An 18183-nucleotide genomic window follows, 5' to 3' on the forward strand; every position below is an offset into this window, starting at 1 on the left:
GGGGACTCAAAAAACCAAGCAATGGCACGATTTTTAAATTTAGAGAAGAAATTAAGCAAAAATGAAAATCTAAAACAACAATATTCTAACTTTATTACTGAATATATAGACTTAGGTCATATGATCGAATCTAAGTCTGAAGGAAAGTATTACTTGCCGCATCAAGCCGTAATTAGGGATGAGAGCTTAACAACAAAGTTAAGAGTGGTTTTTGATGCGTCTGCAAAAACAACAAATAATAAAAGCCTTAACGACATTATGTGGATTGGACCTCGAGTTCAAAAAGATATTTTCGATATCATTTTAAAATGGCGTAAATGGCAGTATGTTGTTTCAGCAGACATTGAAAAAATGTACAGACAAATTAATATTTCAGAAAAAGATCAAGAATATTTGCATATACTTTGGAGAAATTCCCCCAAAAACAAAATAAAAGATTTTAAGCTAACCACAGTTACATATGGTACGGCATCAGCTCCGTATTTAGCAACCAGGGTGTTAGCTGAGATAGGAAATCGATGTCAGGATCAGTCAATTAAAGATGTGATTATAAACGATTTCTATATGGATGATTTAATGACTGGATCAGACAGCATTGAAGAGTCCAAGAAAATAGTATGCCTGATTTCAATGGAGCTGGAGAAAATAGGAATGAATTTAAGAAAATGGATCTCCAATGAGAAAGAAATTATTGATACAGTTGAAAATGCGAGTGAAAATAAAGTACTGAGCATAGAGGAAACGGAATCAGTTAAAACTTTGGGTCTTCAATGGGAACCTTTTAAAGATGAGTTTAAATTTGCAGTTAAGTTGAAAAACAATAAAAAAATAAATAAGAGGTTAGTGTTATCAAACCTCGCAAGAATATATGATCCATTAGGATGGTTGTCGCCAGTGACTATAGTGGGAAAATTATTTATGCAAAGGCTTTGGCTAGAAGAAAACGATTGGGATAAAGAATTATCTACTAACGATTTAGCTGAGTGGAATCTGTACGAGAAAAATTTAAAATCATTAGAAGACATTAGGGTTCCCAGGTGGTTAAAAACGCAGACTAGCATAACGGTTCAGCTACACGGATTCGCTGATGCTTCCGAAAAGGCGTATGCAGCAGTCGTATATGCAAAAGTAGGAGAATCCGTTACATTAATAGCAAGCAAAAGTAAAGTAAATCCTAAGAAAAATAGGAAGACAATCCCTAAGTTAGAACTTTGCGCAGCCCATCTTTTGAGCCTATTGATGAGTAGAACGAAAGAAGCTATTCCTGGCATAACAACGAGTTTTGCATGGAGTGATTCTACCATTACATTAGGATGGATACGAAATAAGAACTGCAAGGATAAATTTATTAGACGTAGAACTGACGAAATTTTAAAAGTAAAAGATACAGCATGGAATCATGTAAGATCTGAGGATAACCCAGCAGATATTGCCTCAAGAGGCATCTGTGCTACAAAATTAAAAGATTGTTCGCTGTGGTGGAATGGGCCCAAATGGCTCTCAACACCGGAGGACAACTGGCCCAAGTTACAAATAGATGATAAAGTAAGAGTAAATACGGTGATAGTAAAATCCGAAGACACCATTTCTAAGTTGCTGGATAAATATTCAAGTTTTCAAAAGTTGGAACGGGTCGTAGCTTGGATATTACGATTTATCGCCATGAAAGTCAAGAAGATGTCATACCCACATTGGCTGACTATAAATGAATTAAAAAAGGCCCGATTATTAATTATTAAAAAACAGCAGGAACGACATTTTATTGCAGAGATATTATGCTTACGAGCCGATAAGGAAATAGAGCAGAAAAGTAAGGTTATAGGGCTGAATCCGTTCTTAGACAAAGATGGTATTCTAAGGGTAGGTGGTAGGTTGCAAAATAGCAAGTTACGATTTGATGTGAAGCACCCGATAATATTAGATAAATGCCACGTGTCACGACTTTTAATTGAAAAGGCTCATAAGGAGACAATGCATGGTGGAATCAATTTAATGAGAAACCAAATCCAAAGGAAGTATTGGATATTTAGGTTAAGGGATTCTCTAAAGAAAGTATTGAGAGAATGTGTCACTTGTGCGAGATATAGGCAATGTACAGGTAAACAAATAATGGGTAACCTGCCGAAGTGCAGAGTGAATGTAGCATACCCATTTTTAAATACAGGTATAGACTATGCAGGGCCGTATCACCTAAAATGTTCGAAAAATCGAGGTCAAAAAACTTTTAAAGGTTATATTTCAGTGTTTGTATGCATGGCAACTAAGGCAATTCATTTAGAAGTTGTGAGTGATTTAACTTCTGATGCATTTCTAGCAGCATTACAAAGATTTATAGCTAGAAGAGGAAAATGTGCCAATATATATTCGGATAATGGTACTAATTTTGTAGGAGCTGCACGAAAATTAGATGAAGAATTACTAAAAGCCATACAATATAATTCCAGAGTAGCTGCAGAAAAGGAAACCGAAAAAATTCAATGGCATTTTATCCCGCCGGCAGGACCTCACTTTGGAGGTATTTGGGAAGCAGGTGTTAAGTCGGTTAAATATCATTTAAAAAGAGTCATTGGAGATAGTATATTGACATACGAAGAAATGTCAACCTTATTATGCCAAATCGAAGCAGTACTAAACTCTAGACCGCTATATACGACGGGAGAAGATGTCGATGATAATGAGGTGCTAACGCCCGGACATTTCTTAATAGGTCGACCTACGTTGGACATAGTGGAGTCAATAGATGATGATGAAAAGGTTCCTAGTCTGGATAGGTGGAGGTTAATTCGCAAAATGAGAAGAGATTTTTGGGTCAAATGGAAGGAGGATTATTTATATACGTTGCAGCAGAGGTATAAATGGAAAAAAGGTAGTCAAAATATAGAAAAGGGGCAGGTAGTGCTCTTAAAAGATGAAAATTGTCACCCAGCTAGATGGCCAATGGCAAAAGTAGAGGAAGTTCATAAAGGTAGAGACGATAAAGTTAGGGTTGTCAAAGTAAAAACCTCAGAAGCATCATTTACAAGACCGATTACCAAGATTTGTCCTTTAATTGGTGTACAGCAAGCAGAGGATGCAACTGCAACTCCGACCATAAAAAGAGTTTCCCCTAGGTTATCTAAGCTTAGTAGCATGGTAATATTGGTTTTGCTTGCTTTGTTGTGCCAGATGTCAAGTGCCGCAGCGATAAAAACAAAAAAGGATGGGTTTGAGGTACAAGGAATTAATAGCACTGCGGCAATATATTTAGATCCCCTAGGAGATGTAGAAATTGTAAGTACGTCTTGGAAGTTGGTGATTTATTATAACATGGAGGCATATTTTAAAATGATTTATAAAGGTAAAGCGTTGATAAAGGAAATGAGAAGAGTTTGTGAAAAACTTCATGGCTTCGAAGATCAATGCAATCTAGTTTTGGATAATATGCAAAGCCAATTAATGGAACTAGAAGAGAATAATAAATTATTTATGATGGAACCAAGATCCAGAACCAAACGTGCTCCCTTAGAGTTTATAGGTTCGTTGTATCATATTTTATTTGGTATAATGGATGAAGATGACAGGGAACAGTTAGAGGAAGATATGAAAAACTTATTAGATAATCAGAGGAACATGGATAAATTGGTTCAAAAGCAAACGTCAGTTGTTGATTCAACTACTAATTTATTAAAAAGAACAACCGAGGATGTTAACGCTAATTTTAAAAGTATGCAAGTAAGAATTGAAAACATGACAGAAGTTCTTAAAGAGAGTTACTATGTTTACAAAGAATCGATAAAATTCTTTATGATAACTAAACAGCTTCACTCCTTGATTGAAGAAGGTGAAAAAGTTCAATCAGGGATTATAAGCCTTTTAATTGATATTAATCACGGCAGACTAAACACAAACATACTTAGGCCAAATCAGCTAAAAATTGAGATTGCCAAGATTCAGGAAAATCTGTCGGAAAATCTAATAATTCCAGGGAAAAGATCAGGAACGGAACTAAAGGAGGTATATACCTTATTAACAGCGAGAGGAGTGTTTATAGAGAATAAATTAATCATCACTGCAAAAGTGCCTTTGTTCAGTAGGCATCCGTCTAAATTGTTTAGACTAATTCCGTTGCCTATTAGGAATGTAGATAAAATAATAATGGTACACATAACTTCCGAATTTTTAATTTATAATTTTGAAATCGATTCGTATCACATAATGAGCGAAGCAACTTTAAATCAATGTCAAAAATGGCAACAAAATAAAAGGATATGCCAAGGAAGTTGGCCCTGGAACTCCGCGAATGACAACGCATGTGAAGTTCAGCCGTTAAAACCAAATAGAGCTTCGAATTGTGTATACAAAACAGTAGTGGATGCCACAAGTTACTGGGTAGAGTTGGAAAAGAAAAGTAGTTGGTTGTTTAAGGTTCCGATAGGTACTAAAATAAGAGTAAAATGTTCTGGGTCTCAAATGGAGTTGTCTGAACTGCCTGAGCAAGGGATTTTAAGTATTGCACCGTATTGTACAGCAAGAACGGATGACAAAATGTTTATAGCCCATCATAATATTCAATCGGAAAGTGAAGAGACACTGTCAACACCATACATAGGAGAGGTTAGTGAAGTTCCGAAAATAATGTGGGATCCGTTAAAGTTAACGCCATTAAATCATACAATTGAAATTGATAAATTAAAGAAAGAAATTAAAGAGCTTAAAGAAAACCATCCACAATTAAAGGATTTACATTTCCATCATATTTCCGGACATGCTGGTCTTATATTGTCATTAATAGTTTTGGGAATTTTTATAATATACCTTGTGAAAAAATGTTTTGTTAGGCAAAGATTACAAGCCATAACTTTCGCAGGCCCGTTGCAAGGAATTTAAAGTAAAATAGTTAAGTTAAAAAAAAAAATGTGTATTGAAAAATAATAAATTTACAGTCCACTAAACCGTTGTTTGCACAATTGTCAAAAATAATTGTAAAGCTTGCCGGGCCTTTGGCAGAATGTTCATCAGAACACGAAGTATTTTATTATTTAAGAAAGAATAAATCAAACCAATGTTAGAGTTAAGCTATAAGAGAATTACATGTCTAAGCTGAAAAATATATATGCACAAAAAGAGCAAGATTTGAGTTTAAAAAATAAAATTGAATAAATAATTACAGTCCACTAAATCGTTAAATCATAACTATTCATATATTAAAAATATATCATTCTTGCCGGCCTTTGGCAGTATGTTCAAACATGAACACGCATATATACAAATGTATATTTAGGTAGCGGAATTGTAGCCGCACCAAATGTCTCACATGTGTGCATACCTAAAACAACGAGATAAAAAGGTTGTAAAATGACCCCCTGCGAGTGGTCACCACATGTTTAGGGATAAGTGCGATCGGAGTAATTGCTATCTCCTCTATCGCCCTTAAAGATAAGAATAGTTGTAAATCTCATGTTAGCTATTTAAGTAGAACATATTCTTAAATAAAATCAGTTTGAAATATCAACTCAACAAGGAAAGACGTGTTTATTCGGACGTTCTTTCACATACAATCCGATATGGTTATGAGTACCTTTATGTTGCGAAACTCACATTGAAATAATAAACAGTTTTAAAACTCCATAAATTCTTGTTTAAATTTAGATACTTAAATTACCATTGCAAATATCCACATCCCCCAAAAATAACACCTTTCTCATTCTGCTTCTCACAGTTTAATTGATAGAACAAAATGATGAGACAAAACCAATTCAAACACATCTCCTACACAGAGCGTCTTGACAATAACTATCGTATTCGTATAATTGCATTACATAAAAGAATATGCTCGTATGTATCTTTATCGTATATTATTATTTAGCTGCTTGGGAGTTACTTGATCGTTCAGTTTCGGTTGATCGTTTCAGTTACGTATAAATATATATATTTATATATGCATGTATATAAGTAGGTAAATCATAAAACAGACGTGGAATTAAACTAATTAGTCGTTAGTTAACTATGTAATCAATCATAAAATGATGCTTGTAGTGGGCATATGAACATAAACGTATCCTAGGAATATATATATATGTAGTATTATATGCTAGCACAGTGGTTGCACTTTGGATAAATCGTTATGTGGGTTAGACGACATCTAGCATAGGCAATTAATTAGTTGCTTTCGTTAGCTTGATCGATTGCAGATCGATTGATGATTCGGGGGTGAGTATTTCAGTAACTGTCGCGTGTGGAGGAGTAGCTTTAACAAACGCTGGTTCTCGTTTCAATTTTTCACTATGGCTTGGTTGGAATCTCCTTGAGGATATATCTATATATACAATCTGGTTTGGAAACAGGATCTGATCGCCGTTGGATTGGGCAGAGCGGGGAGTACAAGTCCGCGAGGGAGTGTTACGATACTGCAAGTTTCAATGGCGTTCGAGTTGACTAGATATATGTGGCGAATTATATATCGTATGGACTCCCTTTTCCCTCTCTTATTCAGTCGGATCCTTGGACTGCTCCCCGTCCTCCCAATCCTCCGGATCCTACCACAGCACATCGTAATCGTACACATGCTCCGAGGAGGCAATGATCAGACACTTGAGAAAGTCATCTAGCGTGCGCTTGAGCTTCCACTTCTTCGGTTTCCTTAGCAGCTGCTGCAGCGGCTTGGCCTTGGCCTTCGGCTCGTGCCAGGGACTTGTGGATGTGGAGATGGATTTGGTCATCGGCAGTTGATTCGCCAGCTCCTGAGACTGCTGCACTGCCGGCAGATTGCTGTACACTGGGCGGTTCAAGCTCTGTCGCAGGCTCTGCAATCGCTGTTGCTGGTAGTAATGATTGAGATTGGTCAGGAAGGAGAAGTCCGTGTCGTTGACCACATCGATCTCCGCATAATTGTGTCCATCGATGTCCGGCTCCGGTCGCTGCCCCGATGCCTTGGCAAAGAGTTGGTCAAATCACATGTTTTCATCGAACTTGGCAAAGTTCGCGTCCTCGCTCCACTGGAACTTGCCGGTCTCCGCCTCGTCGTTGAGCTGATCCGTCGCCTGCTCCTGTTCCGGTGATTTGAAGAACTCGTCGTCCTCGAAGGGATCCTCCTGCTTTTTGGCAAATATGTTCACCGACTCGGATTTCTTGATCAGCTCCTGACGCTGCTGCAGCTTGCTGGTTCGCATATTCTGCTTCCTGCTCATGGCACCCGATCCTCCAGCTCCTTGCGGTCCAGGTCCCGCTTGTTCCTTTTCAAAGTCAAATGATGCCTTGGCGAAGTCATCCTCAAAGGCAGCATCATCGAACTGGGAGACCTTAACATTATCATCGAACCGCAGTTTCTGGGTAATTGGTGGCGTTGAGGTCGGTGGTGTGTCCAACTCGAACTGCTCCCGTTTCTCGCGATCCGAGAAATCATTGGAGAAGCGGAACAGGCTCTTCGACCCGCCGTTGTTGGCATTCGCGGAAACTGGACCCGCGGGCGTAGAATTGCAACTGGAGGCGGTTCCTGCTGGCGCCGGCGGCGGTGAGCTCTGATTGAAGTCAGACTCGAATCCATCGTCGAAATTAAACTTGGAACTGGTCACGCCAGCAGAGGATTCACCGCCACTCATCATCAGGCCACCGGGTCCAGTGCTGCTGGCATTCGAACGTGGCGTGGGCGTTGGAGTCTGCTCATAACTGTCTACAAAGCCATAATCACTGTTTACCACCACGCCGCGGGTGCGATTCTGGCCAGGAAGCTTGGCCAGCGATGGAGGCTGATGGCGCTCCATCTGCCGACGCTCGGACTCCAACATGCGCTGGTGCATCTCATGGCGCCGGCGGTTCAATCTCTCGAATTTATCCTCATCTGTTGGCGGTTCATCATCCACATAGTCCTCATCATCATCGTCGTCCTCGTTGTTACGCTGGCCTGGACACATGTAGTCGTAGTTATCCCGGAGGCCACGCCCATAGCCTGATCTGGACGGGGCAGATGTGCCCGCACTGGGAGCACCTACTGTGACTAAATCCTTGGCACTGCGGGCACGGGTCTTCTTTCGGAATCTGCAGAAAAAATGTAGGTTTTATTAATATAAGTATTGCTCCTTTTAAGGATTACCCTACTCACCTTCGTTCTTTTTCGCCATCCGAGGGAGTTTGACCCAAAGCTGCCGCCCGTCGACTCTCCGCCAGACGTCTCTCGGTATCCGCAGCGCTGGCTGGACGCTTCCAGGATTTCTGGCCAGGCAGGGCGGGCTCTGCAATGTATATTTGATTTATAAGTAACGCTTTTCTTTGTAAATTCAAGGCACTTACCCTCGCCATCCCAAGGACTGGAGCCGCTGCTCTTGCGCAATCGCTGTGGACCCACCACCGCATTGGAGGGCAGCACCACATCGCCTCCTAGCTGACTGGGACGCTGCAGACTGCGCACACCCGCTCTCTGCTGGAAGTCCTGCTCCGAGTCTTGCTCGTAGTCAATGTCACCACTGATCCTCAGCTTTCCCGATGTGGTTGTGGGTTTCCTTAGCGAACGTGTCTTCATCTGCTCGCGATCACGTTCACGGTCGCGCTCCCTTTCGCCACGGTAATCATCGCGACTGTCCAGGCTGCCATAGACATCGTTTCCACTGCCGAAACTACGACGACGCCGCGTGGCACTCTCGTAAGATTCCAGACTCTCCCGGTCGAAGGATTTACGTTCGCGCTCCCGATCTCTGTCCCTCTCTCTGTCGTACAGGTAGTCACCACCTCCTCTTCCTGGCTTGTAGGCCATGGGCGAGCGACCTCCGCGCTCCTCGTAGACATTCTCATAGTCGAAGTCGTAGCTAGGACGAGCGTAGTCCCGGTATTCCCTCTCGCGATCTCGATCCCTATCCCTGTGATCGCCGCGATACTTGCTCCTCAGTTGGCCACGCTTATCGTAGATGGGCGGTGGTGGCCCATAGCTGGATCGCTCGTAGGCTGCACGCTCAAAGGATCGGGCTCGTGCCTGTTCGATCTCCTGCGGCGACCAGGTGTGATGCGCCGGGTGATGGTACCAGCTGGGGGATTCTGTAAGGATCAGGATATAAAATAAGCGACGAGTTGGGAAAACGGTTTTAAATAGAACTCACCCAGATCGAAATTATCCCGACTACGGGAGAGACCGTGTTTGAACTTCCGCTGCTGCTGTTGCTGCTGCTGCTGATCCCGGCGAGCCATGAACTCCGCATCGTAGCTAAATAATTATAGGCGCATTAATAATAATTCAATAAATTAACCCCCATTCCTTTACTTACTCGTAATCCTCGTCGCAAGAGTTCATCCTCCTGGCGTGCCGCATATAGTAGCCATGCCGATCTGTGTGCTGAGGCTGTGGTGGCATCTGTGGCTGGTGAGGATGAGCCATTTGGGCGGCGGCCAACTGTCGGCGTTTCAGATACTCGGGCGTCTCGTCGTCCCAGGGACTTAAATCTCGTGAGGATGAAGATGTCTGATGTCGCTCCTTTTTCGCCCAGCGCCGCTGCTGCTTGGACCAGCCATCATCCCGTGGATCCGAACTGCAGGGCGATTCCACTGTATCCGGCTGCGAAGTGTTGGAGGCAGGAGGTGGCGGCGGCGGCAGCGTCAACCTAGCCTTGCCCTTCGCCTTCGGGGAATCGAAGGTGGCCCAGGATTGCTTCTCTCGCTCCTTGTCGCCCATCATCTGTTTGGTGGCCGTATCAATGAGTTGGGACACAGCCGACAACTGTGAGGGCACCGGCGATGGGCCCATGACTGGTTTCTGAAGAGGAATGGGCGAGGTGCTGACATCATTGAACTGCGAGGGCGTGTGCAAGCCAGGAGCTCCTCTGGATGGTGCTGCCGACGAAGTGGCCGGCGAAATGCGATCCCTTGAGTCCAGGGAGAGATTCGAAATGGCACGGTGCATGAGCTCATCGATTTCGATGTCATCTTTGGTTCCACCACCGGGTGCTGTGAGAACGGAGAGGAATTTCTGATCCTGCTTGGGCGGCAGCGATTGCTGCTGCACATCCTCCAGAACCGGAGGAGCTGCATCTAGTTGCTGTGTGGAAGTAGAAAGCTTTTCGTACTGATCCTGGCCGCTGACAGGTTCCGCGTCCTTTTCATTGCTGTCCAGACTGCTCTCTCCACCAGCATCGGCATCCTCGTCCTCGTCATCATCGCCCACCGTCAAAGCGGAAGACGATGGCTCGGTTGGGAAGCCCCTGCTGTCGACCAAACCATGGCGATCCCTGGAATGCGTTGGCACGTCCTGATGATCCATTATCTGACGGAGATCATGGTCTTCGTTAAACTCATCGCTGAACTCGGGAAAGTCCTGCAGCAGATCCTTTTCCTTCTCCGGCTGCGTGGCGGTGGCAATCGCTGGTTTATCAAAGAGATTCTCCACCAGGATAATGTCTCTTAGGGCTGCATAACGGTCCTTGGCCTGGGCCACCACCTCGGTGATCTTGGTGTCGATCTTGGGCGCTGGCTTGACCTCCAAGGCATCAATTGGCAGCTCTGCACCCGCATTGTTCAGCTCCAAGCCCTCTGGGATTTCCTTGGCCTGCGTCTCGTCTACTGGCGGAGGAGTCAAGTCGCCCATAAGATCCGTTTCCTGCTGTTGCTGTTGCAGCTCCTGATCAATGATCTCGCGAAAAACAGCATACCGATCGGCTGATGGCACTGTGGCAACCACTGGCGATACTGCTGACATGGGCACCGGGGTGGGAGCCTCATTGAAGTTGGCAAAGTTGGCCACAAAGGTGGAATCCATGGTGCTCGAAGGCATCACCAGCTCATCCTCGCCGAAGGTGTCGTCGAACTTGGCCACAAAGGAGGTCTGCTGATCGAAGTTCACCTTGAACACGGCCGCTGTGGATGCTGGCGCCGGAGCTGGATTGGCTGGCGAAGATCTCCTCTCCTGACTGTGAACCTGACTCTTCTCGCTGGACAAATACTCGGAGAGATAGGCGGTCAACTGAACCAGAGTCATGGTGCTCAGCTTGCTGGCCGGAACGTTTAGTTTAACAGCCAGGTCATCCATGCCCAGGGTGAGCAGTTGGGTTAGGGTGATGTCGGGAGCTAGGGTAGTGGATGCTGCTTCCTGCGCTTGAGCCTGCGCCTGAGCTTGGGCCTGCAGAATCTCCGCCTTGTTTTCGTAGATATCCTGCGGCCTGCCCAGCGAAGTCTGCCGCTGTGGTCTCGCTCGAGCCGAAGATCCCTGGCTGGGGGGCGGCAGCAGTGGCGGTGGAGCCCCCAGCGGCGCCAGGTAGTCATCCTCGGTGTGTCCTGGTTTCCGTGGCCTTCCCGGACCCGGAAAGCAGCCATCAGAGCGACCCACCCGACGCGATGGCAATGGAATGGGTGGCGCGTCAACGGATGACATGGTCCTCCTCGCTGTGACACTGCTGTTCAAGTACTCATACCTCCCAGCTGTTGGCGGGGGTGTGGGATTTGCAGGTGACGGTCGGATGACCAGGTCGCTGAACTGCTTCTTGGGCGGCAGGGGCGGCGGTTCCGAGTACGGAGTCGAGTCTGGACGTGGCGGTGGCTCGGGAGCCGCCTCTGTTTCACTCAGCGAATCGCTCTCCTGCAATCGTCGCATATTGACACTGGAACCGATATCCGAGCCTGATTTGCCAAATGATCTGGACTGGCCAAAGAGATGGGGCATCTTCTTGTTGCTTATGCTGGAGATAACATCCAGGGCTCCACCACCAGTCGGCAGGGCGGACACGGAAGCCGTGGGACGATTCCTCACCATACTCGGCGGCTGTTGGAGCTGCAACTCCTTCTCCGGTGGCAATTGCACCTGAAGTGGTCCGTTGAATACATTCGCCTTGGATTCCGGCAGCAAATTTGGGATCGAGGGAGCTGGGACCGCCGGCGGAGCCTCGAACTCGAAGGCATCCAGTTTGGCAAAGAGATCGCCCTCTTGAAACGGATCGGGATCGCTCTTCTTTCGCGTGGGCGAGAACGGATCCGTATCCCTGGGCAGCAGTACGGGGTCCGCCGGCGGATGGGGATCCTCCAGCGAGGACAGCGTGGGCGGTTCTGTGGTATAATAGTGGCCGGTGGGATTAGGCGGATTAGTGACATGGCCAAGCAACAGTTTCAGCTCAGCGCTCGGGGTGATCGAGTGGGAGATGGATGTGGATGTGGTTATGGTGACGGGCAGGGGCAGGGGCAGGGGATCTGGACTGGGGGCAATCGAGGACAAGAGCTGGCCCAGACTGGCGGCGGTGCTAGCGGTGGTGGTGGTTAGTGTGTTAGCCGAGTTCTGGAGCGGATTTCCTGCGGTGCAAGTGCAAACTTTAGAGAGCTGCTTACTCAATGCGATTTCTAAGTGCACAGAGAAAAAATATCACCAACAATTGTATTTTATTCAAATTGAAATAATCTTTAAACGTCTTCGAAAATATATAAGTGCATATTTTAAAATAATAATTTAGGTAGATTTGGGTAATGAAATGTTTAATAAATGTTATAAAAACTGGCAAGTCCCGTGAAAGAATATATTTTTTAACTTTTCTTGTTTATATGATATTATATTTGAAATATTTTATGTTATCTAATATTTTAAAAGTTCAATATTAACTGATGCCGTTTCATTAAATGATATTTTAAAGCCACTTTAAGAGACATAATAAATTGACAACTAGTTGAATATTACCCAAATTAAAAGAGCAACCGACATTTTTTCTCTGTGCAGAAATGGTTTCGGGCTGTGGTTGGTTAGTACCTGCGGTGATGTTAGTAGCTGTGGTGGTTGTGGAGATGATGGTGCTATCCTCCGGAAAGAGGCCATCCGGCTGGCCCAGGGAGAGACCCAGGCCAAGACCCGCCTGGCTGCCGGAGCTGAGCTCCTTGAGCAGCTTCTTGGGCGGATTCTTTAGCTCTTGGAAGAAGTATTTCTTATCGACATACGGCCTGGTGCGTCCCGTGCCCAGCGGATCCAGATCCGTGAACGCATCTGCACAATGGAACAGAAGGAATGAGGAGAAACGACAGAGATATCGGGTTGTCAGGAGGAGGCTCCGCATTCGAAATTGGCACAAAATCAAAAACAAGAGTAAAACTCAAAGAGCTCAGAAGAAATACCAGAATGCTTAGAACTTCGGTGCGTTCCGAAGGCTTGAAAACCACAAAGGAAAATCCCTATTCAGATGGTTTTTTTAGTTAATAAGTTGTGAGTGGGTTTGGGATTGGGAAAAGGATGAGCACCAAACTAAGAAAAACCAAAGGCACGATGTACAAGTAATAAACAAGGTAATAAACTTAAATTGACTGCAATAGAAAGAGCTGTCTGGGAAATAAAAACCCTCTTGAAATGCTGCTAAGCAATTTGAAATACTTATGAATTAAATGATAAAAAACCTTCTTAAAAACAAATTTAAATGTTATATTAATGGCATGGTATAATACTTTAAAAAGAATCCTCAAGGAGTTATAAACGAAAAAAAAGTTCATTAAAACAGATTAACAAACTATTTTAAAGGCATAATAACTTTAAAACTGGATTAATATTCTTTGCAAAGAGTTCGACACCAAAAGATTCCATTCAGTTCAATTAATTTGACCCAAGAAGACTCCCACTTGTTGCGGACACAACTCGTTCCCCTGACCACTGACCACACTCCCCAGACGCTCACAGACAGCTCTTTCATCGCTTTAATGGAGATGACAAAGCGACAGAATTCCGCACACAAGACGTGATAACTTCAATGACGAGTAGAAAAGATGGGCAAGCACTGCTCTATTTAGCTCACCCAAAGACAAGATGGCCGAGGCTAGCTCCTCGTTTCCAGTGGTCGAGCACAAACCGATGTCCAAATCAGCCAGAGGTCCTGATCCTGTAGCCCCTTCCGTGAGCTGCTGCGTGGGCGTGGCTGTGGATTCACTCGAAGCCAATGGAGCCATGGCCAAAACCGAACCAAGACCACTGCTGCCCACCACTTTGGTGGTATCGAAGACATCGTTCTGCTGGTCCAGTTCCTGCAGCCAGTTGTCATCGTCGTTATCCGCGGCCTGGAATCCCGCTGTGGCCGGAGACTGCGAGCTACTGGCACCAGGAGGCGGCGAGAGCATGGCATCCAAACTGGCCACCGTTTCGGGCGTTTTGTTGGGCTGCGGTTTGTGCCTGTTGCGTCCCGAATCTGGTGGCGGTGGCAGGATGCTGTAGGAGGGCACATAGATAAACGAGTCACCGAAGGGATCATCCTCGCTGGCGGACTTGGCCAGGGAGGGATGGCCAGCACCACCACTGCCAGCGCCTCCGCTGGATGTCAGTGTTGTGGGTTCATTGGGCGTTATCCGTTCCATCTGGCTGATTCCCCGCTGCAGGGAGGTAAGCTCCTGCTCCAGGTCCACCAGATCAGCCACGGATTCGGGAGAGATCTGTAAGAGAATGGGGTTCATTAGCACTGTTCCACCATAACCATATACCATCCACTTACCTCTTTGGCCGCCGACCCCGATGCCTTGGCCACATCCAGATTCACGCCCAACCTGCTCGTTCCGTTCGAGGCGCCTAGACTACTGCCCAGCAGGGTGAGGGCATGGCTGGAGGAGAGGCCTCCGCTGGCCAAGTCCGAATGGCCCAGACCCATGCCGCCCAGGCCGGCGGACTTCAGCGACGACAGGGAGGCCAGCTGGCTGGCGTGGTCGTGCAGGGATTTGCCCTGGATCTGCTGGCGCGCCATCTCGATCTCCTTCTTCTTCAGCTCGAAGACCACCTGGAAGAGATCGCGCATGGCCAGCACCACCTGGCTGGCCGCCTTGTCCGTCTTGATGCCAAAGAACCGATGGCCACTGTCCGGCGATCCGAAGATATAGCCAAAGGCCCTCGAGTCCGTCATGTCCTGCGCAATGAAGGAGATCTTGTGCACCGGATGGTGGTACAGCGAGTCGCCCGTCTTCTCATCCCGCAGGCGCAGCCCGTCGATGGTCACATGGATGGTGATCCGCTGCTTGTGCTCCCCCGCCGCCCGGATGGCCATCTTGAGGTCCTGCAGCGCCTCCTGGCACATCCGATCGCCGCGGGCCTCGCCCACCTCCAGAATGCCGATGAGCTTTGCCTTGAACTGAACGCCATCGCCGAAAAAGCGTCCCGGATCATTGCGATCTGGAAAAAGCGGTGGAAAATCGAATGCCAGAATGAGTCTTTGTGTTTGCCAGGGTGTGTATTCGGTTCACGTTTGTTTGGCGAAAATGTTCTACACAGTGCAGTGGTCACTCGCCAGTTTTGGCAGCCTTGGAATTCCGGGGTGTGGCTAATGTGCCTTAAAAAAACCCACTTTTAAAAAGGTTTTGGTAAATTATCTATAACTAAAAAAAAGAAATTCTGATTCTGTATACTGAATACATTATAATTATCCCTTAAAAAAGCCAAACAAATTACTCAACCTTTCATTAAAAAAAAAAACAAGATGGGTTTATTTTTTTTGAATTGTGTTTAAAATATTCTCAAATGTGCATTTAAAAAGTTTTTAATGGCGCGAAACGAGATATGTACATTGTACACATGTTTTAAATGATTCATTTATAAGACTCATTTTAGTAATTATGTGCTTGGCTGAACATTCATCGAACATTTAAATATAATTTTAATTTAAGTAAGGCTTCATTCATGCAAATGTATATTTGTCATCAAATCATAGAAAGTAAATATTTTGTAAGTCTCGAAATTTTGTTCAGTTTACAAAGCAACACAACAAATCTTTATGTTCCAAGAATAATTATTAATATCACTGGGGAACCATTTTGATTTTTATGGAGAACTCTGAGAACTATAATATAATTTAAACTTTCGTCATATCAATTGTTAATTTTTCTTTAAATCTGTGAATTTTTGTATATCAACTGGTGTTTTACGATTTAATGATAGTATTTAAATTATTCACAACCCATCAAAGTTATTAAAATATAGTTATTGAAGAATCTAGGCTTTTATTGCTTGACTAAGCTTCATAGCTATACTTTTATAGCTTTGTGTTATCAATAAAAAAAACTATTAAAATTGAAGAACTTTGAGATTAAATATTTCAAAGATTGTTATAGCGCTATATACGATCACTATAAAGTATATAGCGCTATTATTTTTGTCAGCACTTTTTATATTATTTATTTATTTTAACAAACTAATGCTAGTATATAATACTAAAATTAGTATTCAAACAAAGAAGGGGCGCTGGAAGCTAAAGTCCTTCGGTCCGTTATTATTTATATTCACTAACTGACTTTTAAAATCTCAGTTTTTTGAAAATAGTTTTCGGAGTTTCTCCCTGTGCAGGGACCACTGTGTTTGTTTGTGATTTGTGTATTTGCTTAGTTTGTTTTCGCTAACGTTTTGCGTAATTCGTTTCCTCTGCGGCGCCGCTGCCGCCGCCGAAGGTGCTGGCCAACGAGAGGTTCGAGGAGGCTGTGGACAACTTGGCCACCAGGGATTTGACCATGTTTCACCAGCGGGAGCAGCTGCGGCTCATTGGGAAGGGCTGGAAGCGGGGAAGTCTGGAAGTCTGGAACTCTGCTCGCTGGAGTGTCAACAAAACCACTGTCGCATTCCTCTGGCCTCTATTTCGTGTGTATTTGTGTTGACATTTCCATTGGGGTGAGAGGAGCAGGAGGAGGAGGAGGAAGAGGAGGAGGGGGCGGGTGGGTGGTGTGTAGAAGAAGAGCACACAATGGAGGACAAGAGGCAAACACAATTGATTCCACAACGATTTTTCGCGACGCCGTCGATTTAATTAAATTCTTGCGAGATCCGCGATCATGGAATGAATAAATACGAATGAGCGCAAAGCGATGTTCTCCCTCGCTGTCTCGCTCGCTCTCTGCCGACTGGACTGTCGCAGTTTGTTCAATCAAATCAAATAACAAACAAAAAGCACACACACATCGAGGCACTCGCGAGTGTACACAGATTTCACTCTATTATTTGGCGCTTTTCATGGCGAAAAACCAAGTACAGAAGACGCGGATCTCTCGCGGCCATGCCATTGTTGTTCTGATTTTTTGTATTTTGGGAAAACTGCAACAACACCTGCCGACAACTGCGACGCCGGCGCAGCAGCTGCTATTCGATTGGCGGATGCTGTCCGAGTCGCCAATCGATAACACGGCTTAGGGGTGGCACGGAAGATCGATGGATTATTGGCTGTTGTCTATCGAAATTTGAAATGATTGAGTTAGTGTTGTTGTTTCGTCATCACTAGACTCTTAATTAATTTAATAAGTTTGAATTTTTATTAATCTCCACTGTAACCAAAACATAATATTTTGGAAGAGAAAATAATAATTATCAAAACCTTTAGATCCTTAATGGTAATTTACCACCATTAGAACAATCTTTGGACAACTTACATTTACAAGGACTCGTTTTCTTGCGCAGCGTCTGCATTTTGCTCAGAAAAAGCTGATTGGCATTCGTGTAGTAATTCCTTTGGCCGCGTATAATGTTGCGAATAATGATTGTGCCTTATGTGGAGGTTATATGATTATATTTTATTTATATTTTTAATTTGCAATTTATCATCTGCTTCGTTGTTTTATCTTTTGCAGCTTTTTGTGCTTTGTTTACACTTGTCCTGCTGTTCGCCTCTGCTGTCTCGCTCGCACCGGCGCACTCCTTCCAGCCAGTTTGTTGTTGTTGTTATTGTGCCAGTCGGTCGATAGAACACACCGGCACTCGTCTCACTCACACACGTCACGGATTATCGATTTTCCAACGGTGGCATTTGTGTGCGTGTTTACTTCCACTTTGCCTACTTTAAGGCGTTGTAAGGGGTGGGACAGGGATGCAGCTAACACTACGCCTCTCATTATGCAGCGGTAAATTATCTAGTTTCCCTTAGCCGTTATTCGTTGTTCGACGTTTGTCCCGTTAAAGTTGCACAACTTTCATAACTTTCTTTGTCTGGCACGCAGGAAGAAAAAAAAATGAAGCACAAAAAATGGGTGACACACTCGCGTTTTTGGCACAGCGAAAAACTCTTATTCGACCATCTTTCCTGCTGTCTACACATTGATTTTGCTTTTCACTCTGCTCCCCACGTATTTGGCCATCGATTTGCACTGCTTTTCATGGGTTTTCGGCTCAATTTTAATCCTACGTCCTGGGAGCTGCAGGAAATGGACACACACCGAAAATTCGATAGTAAAACTCCAAGGATTCGGGGGTGGTGGGCGAAGAGCAGCGGGCACCCTGTGCGACAGCCGGTCCAGAGTAATCGGTTATCGGTCTGG

The 18183-nt window shown here is 44.8% G+C and overlaps 1 protein-coding gene across 4 annotated transcripts; it reads right to left on the bottom strand.

Moving 5' to 3' along the window:
* Positions 1-6522: 6522 nt before the first annotated feature.
* LOC108035098 (protein disabled) lies at positions 6523-18096 on the bottom strand. 4 transcript variants are annotated; one of them, XM_017110521.3, is made up of 9 exons: positions 17302-18096; positions 14397-15064; positions 13710-14337; positions 12683-12913; positions 9231-12234; positions 9066-9169; positions 8266-9003; positions 8078-8207; positions 6523-8013 (listed from the first exon to the last, which is right to left on the bottom strand). In XM_017110521.3, exons 1-9 carry the CDS (start codon positions 17336-17338, stop codon positions 6930-6932), a joined length of 6624 nt encoding a protein of 2207 aa, XP_016966010.2. In that variant the 5' UTR covers positions 17339-18096; the 3' UTR covers positions 6523-6929. The 4 variants fall into 4 exon arrangements, with proteins under 4 accessions (XP_016966010.2, XP_016966009.2, XP_016966012.1 ...); XM_017110520.3 differs by lacking the exon at positions 17302-18096 and adding an exon at positions 16286-17016; XM_017110523.3 differs by lacking the exon at positions 12683-12913 and having other exon boundaries at positions 9231-11994; positions 17302-18094.
* Positions 18097-18183: the final 87 nt, after the last annotated feature.

This window comes from Drosophila biarmipes, chromosome 3L (assembly GCF_025231255.1).
Source record: "Drosophila biarmipes strain raj3 chromosome 3L, RU_DBia_V1.1, whole genome shotgun sequence".
Lineage (NCBI taxonomy): Eukaryota > Metazoa > Arthropoda > Insecta > Diptera > Drosophilidae > Drosophila > Drosophila biarmipes.

Excerpts from the sequence above, each read along its gene's own strand:
- LOC108035098 (XM_017110520.3), bottom strand. The coding sequence starts at position 16,394 with ATGGTCAAATCCCTGGTGGCCAAGTTGTCCACAGCCTCCTCGAACCTC. Across the intron at positions 9,004-9,065 it reads TCGGGATAATTTCGATCTGG|AATCCCCCAGCTGGTACCAT; the intron begins GTGAGTTCTATT and ends TGATCCTTACAG. Across the intron at positions 8,208-8,265 it reads CAGTCCTTGGGATGGCGAGG|AGCCCGCCCTGCCTGGCCAG; the intron begins GTAAGTGCCTTG and ends TATACATTGCAG.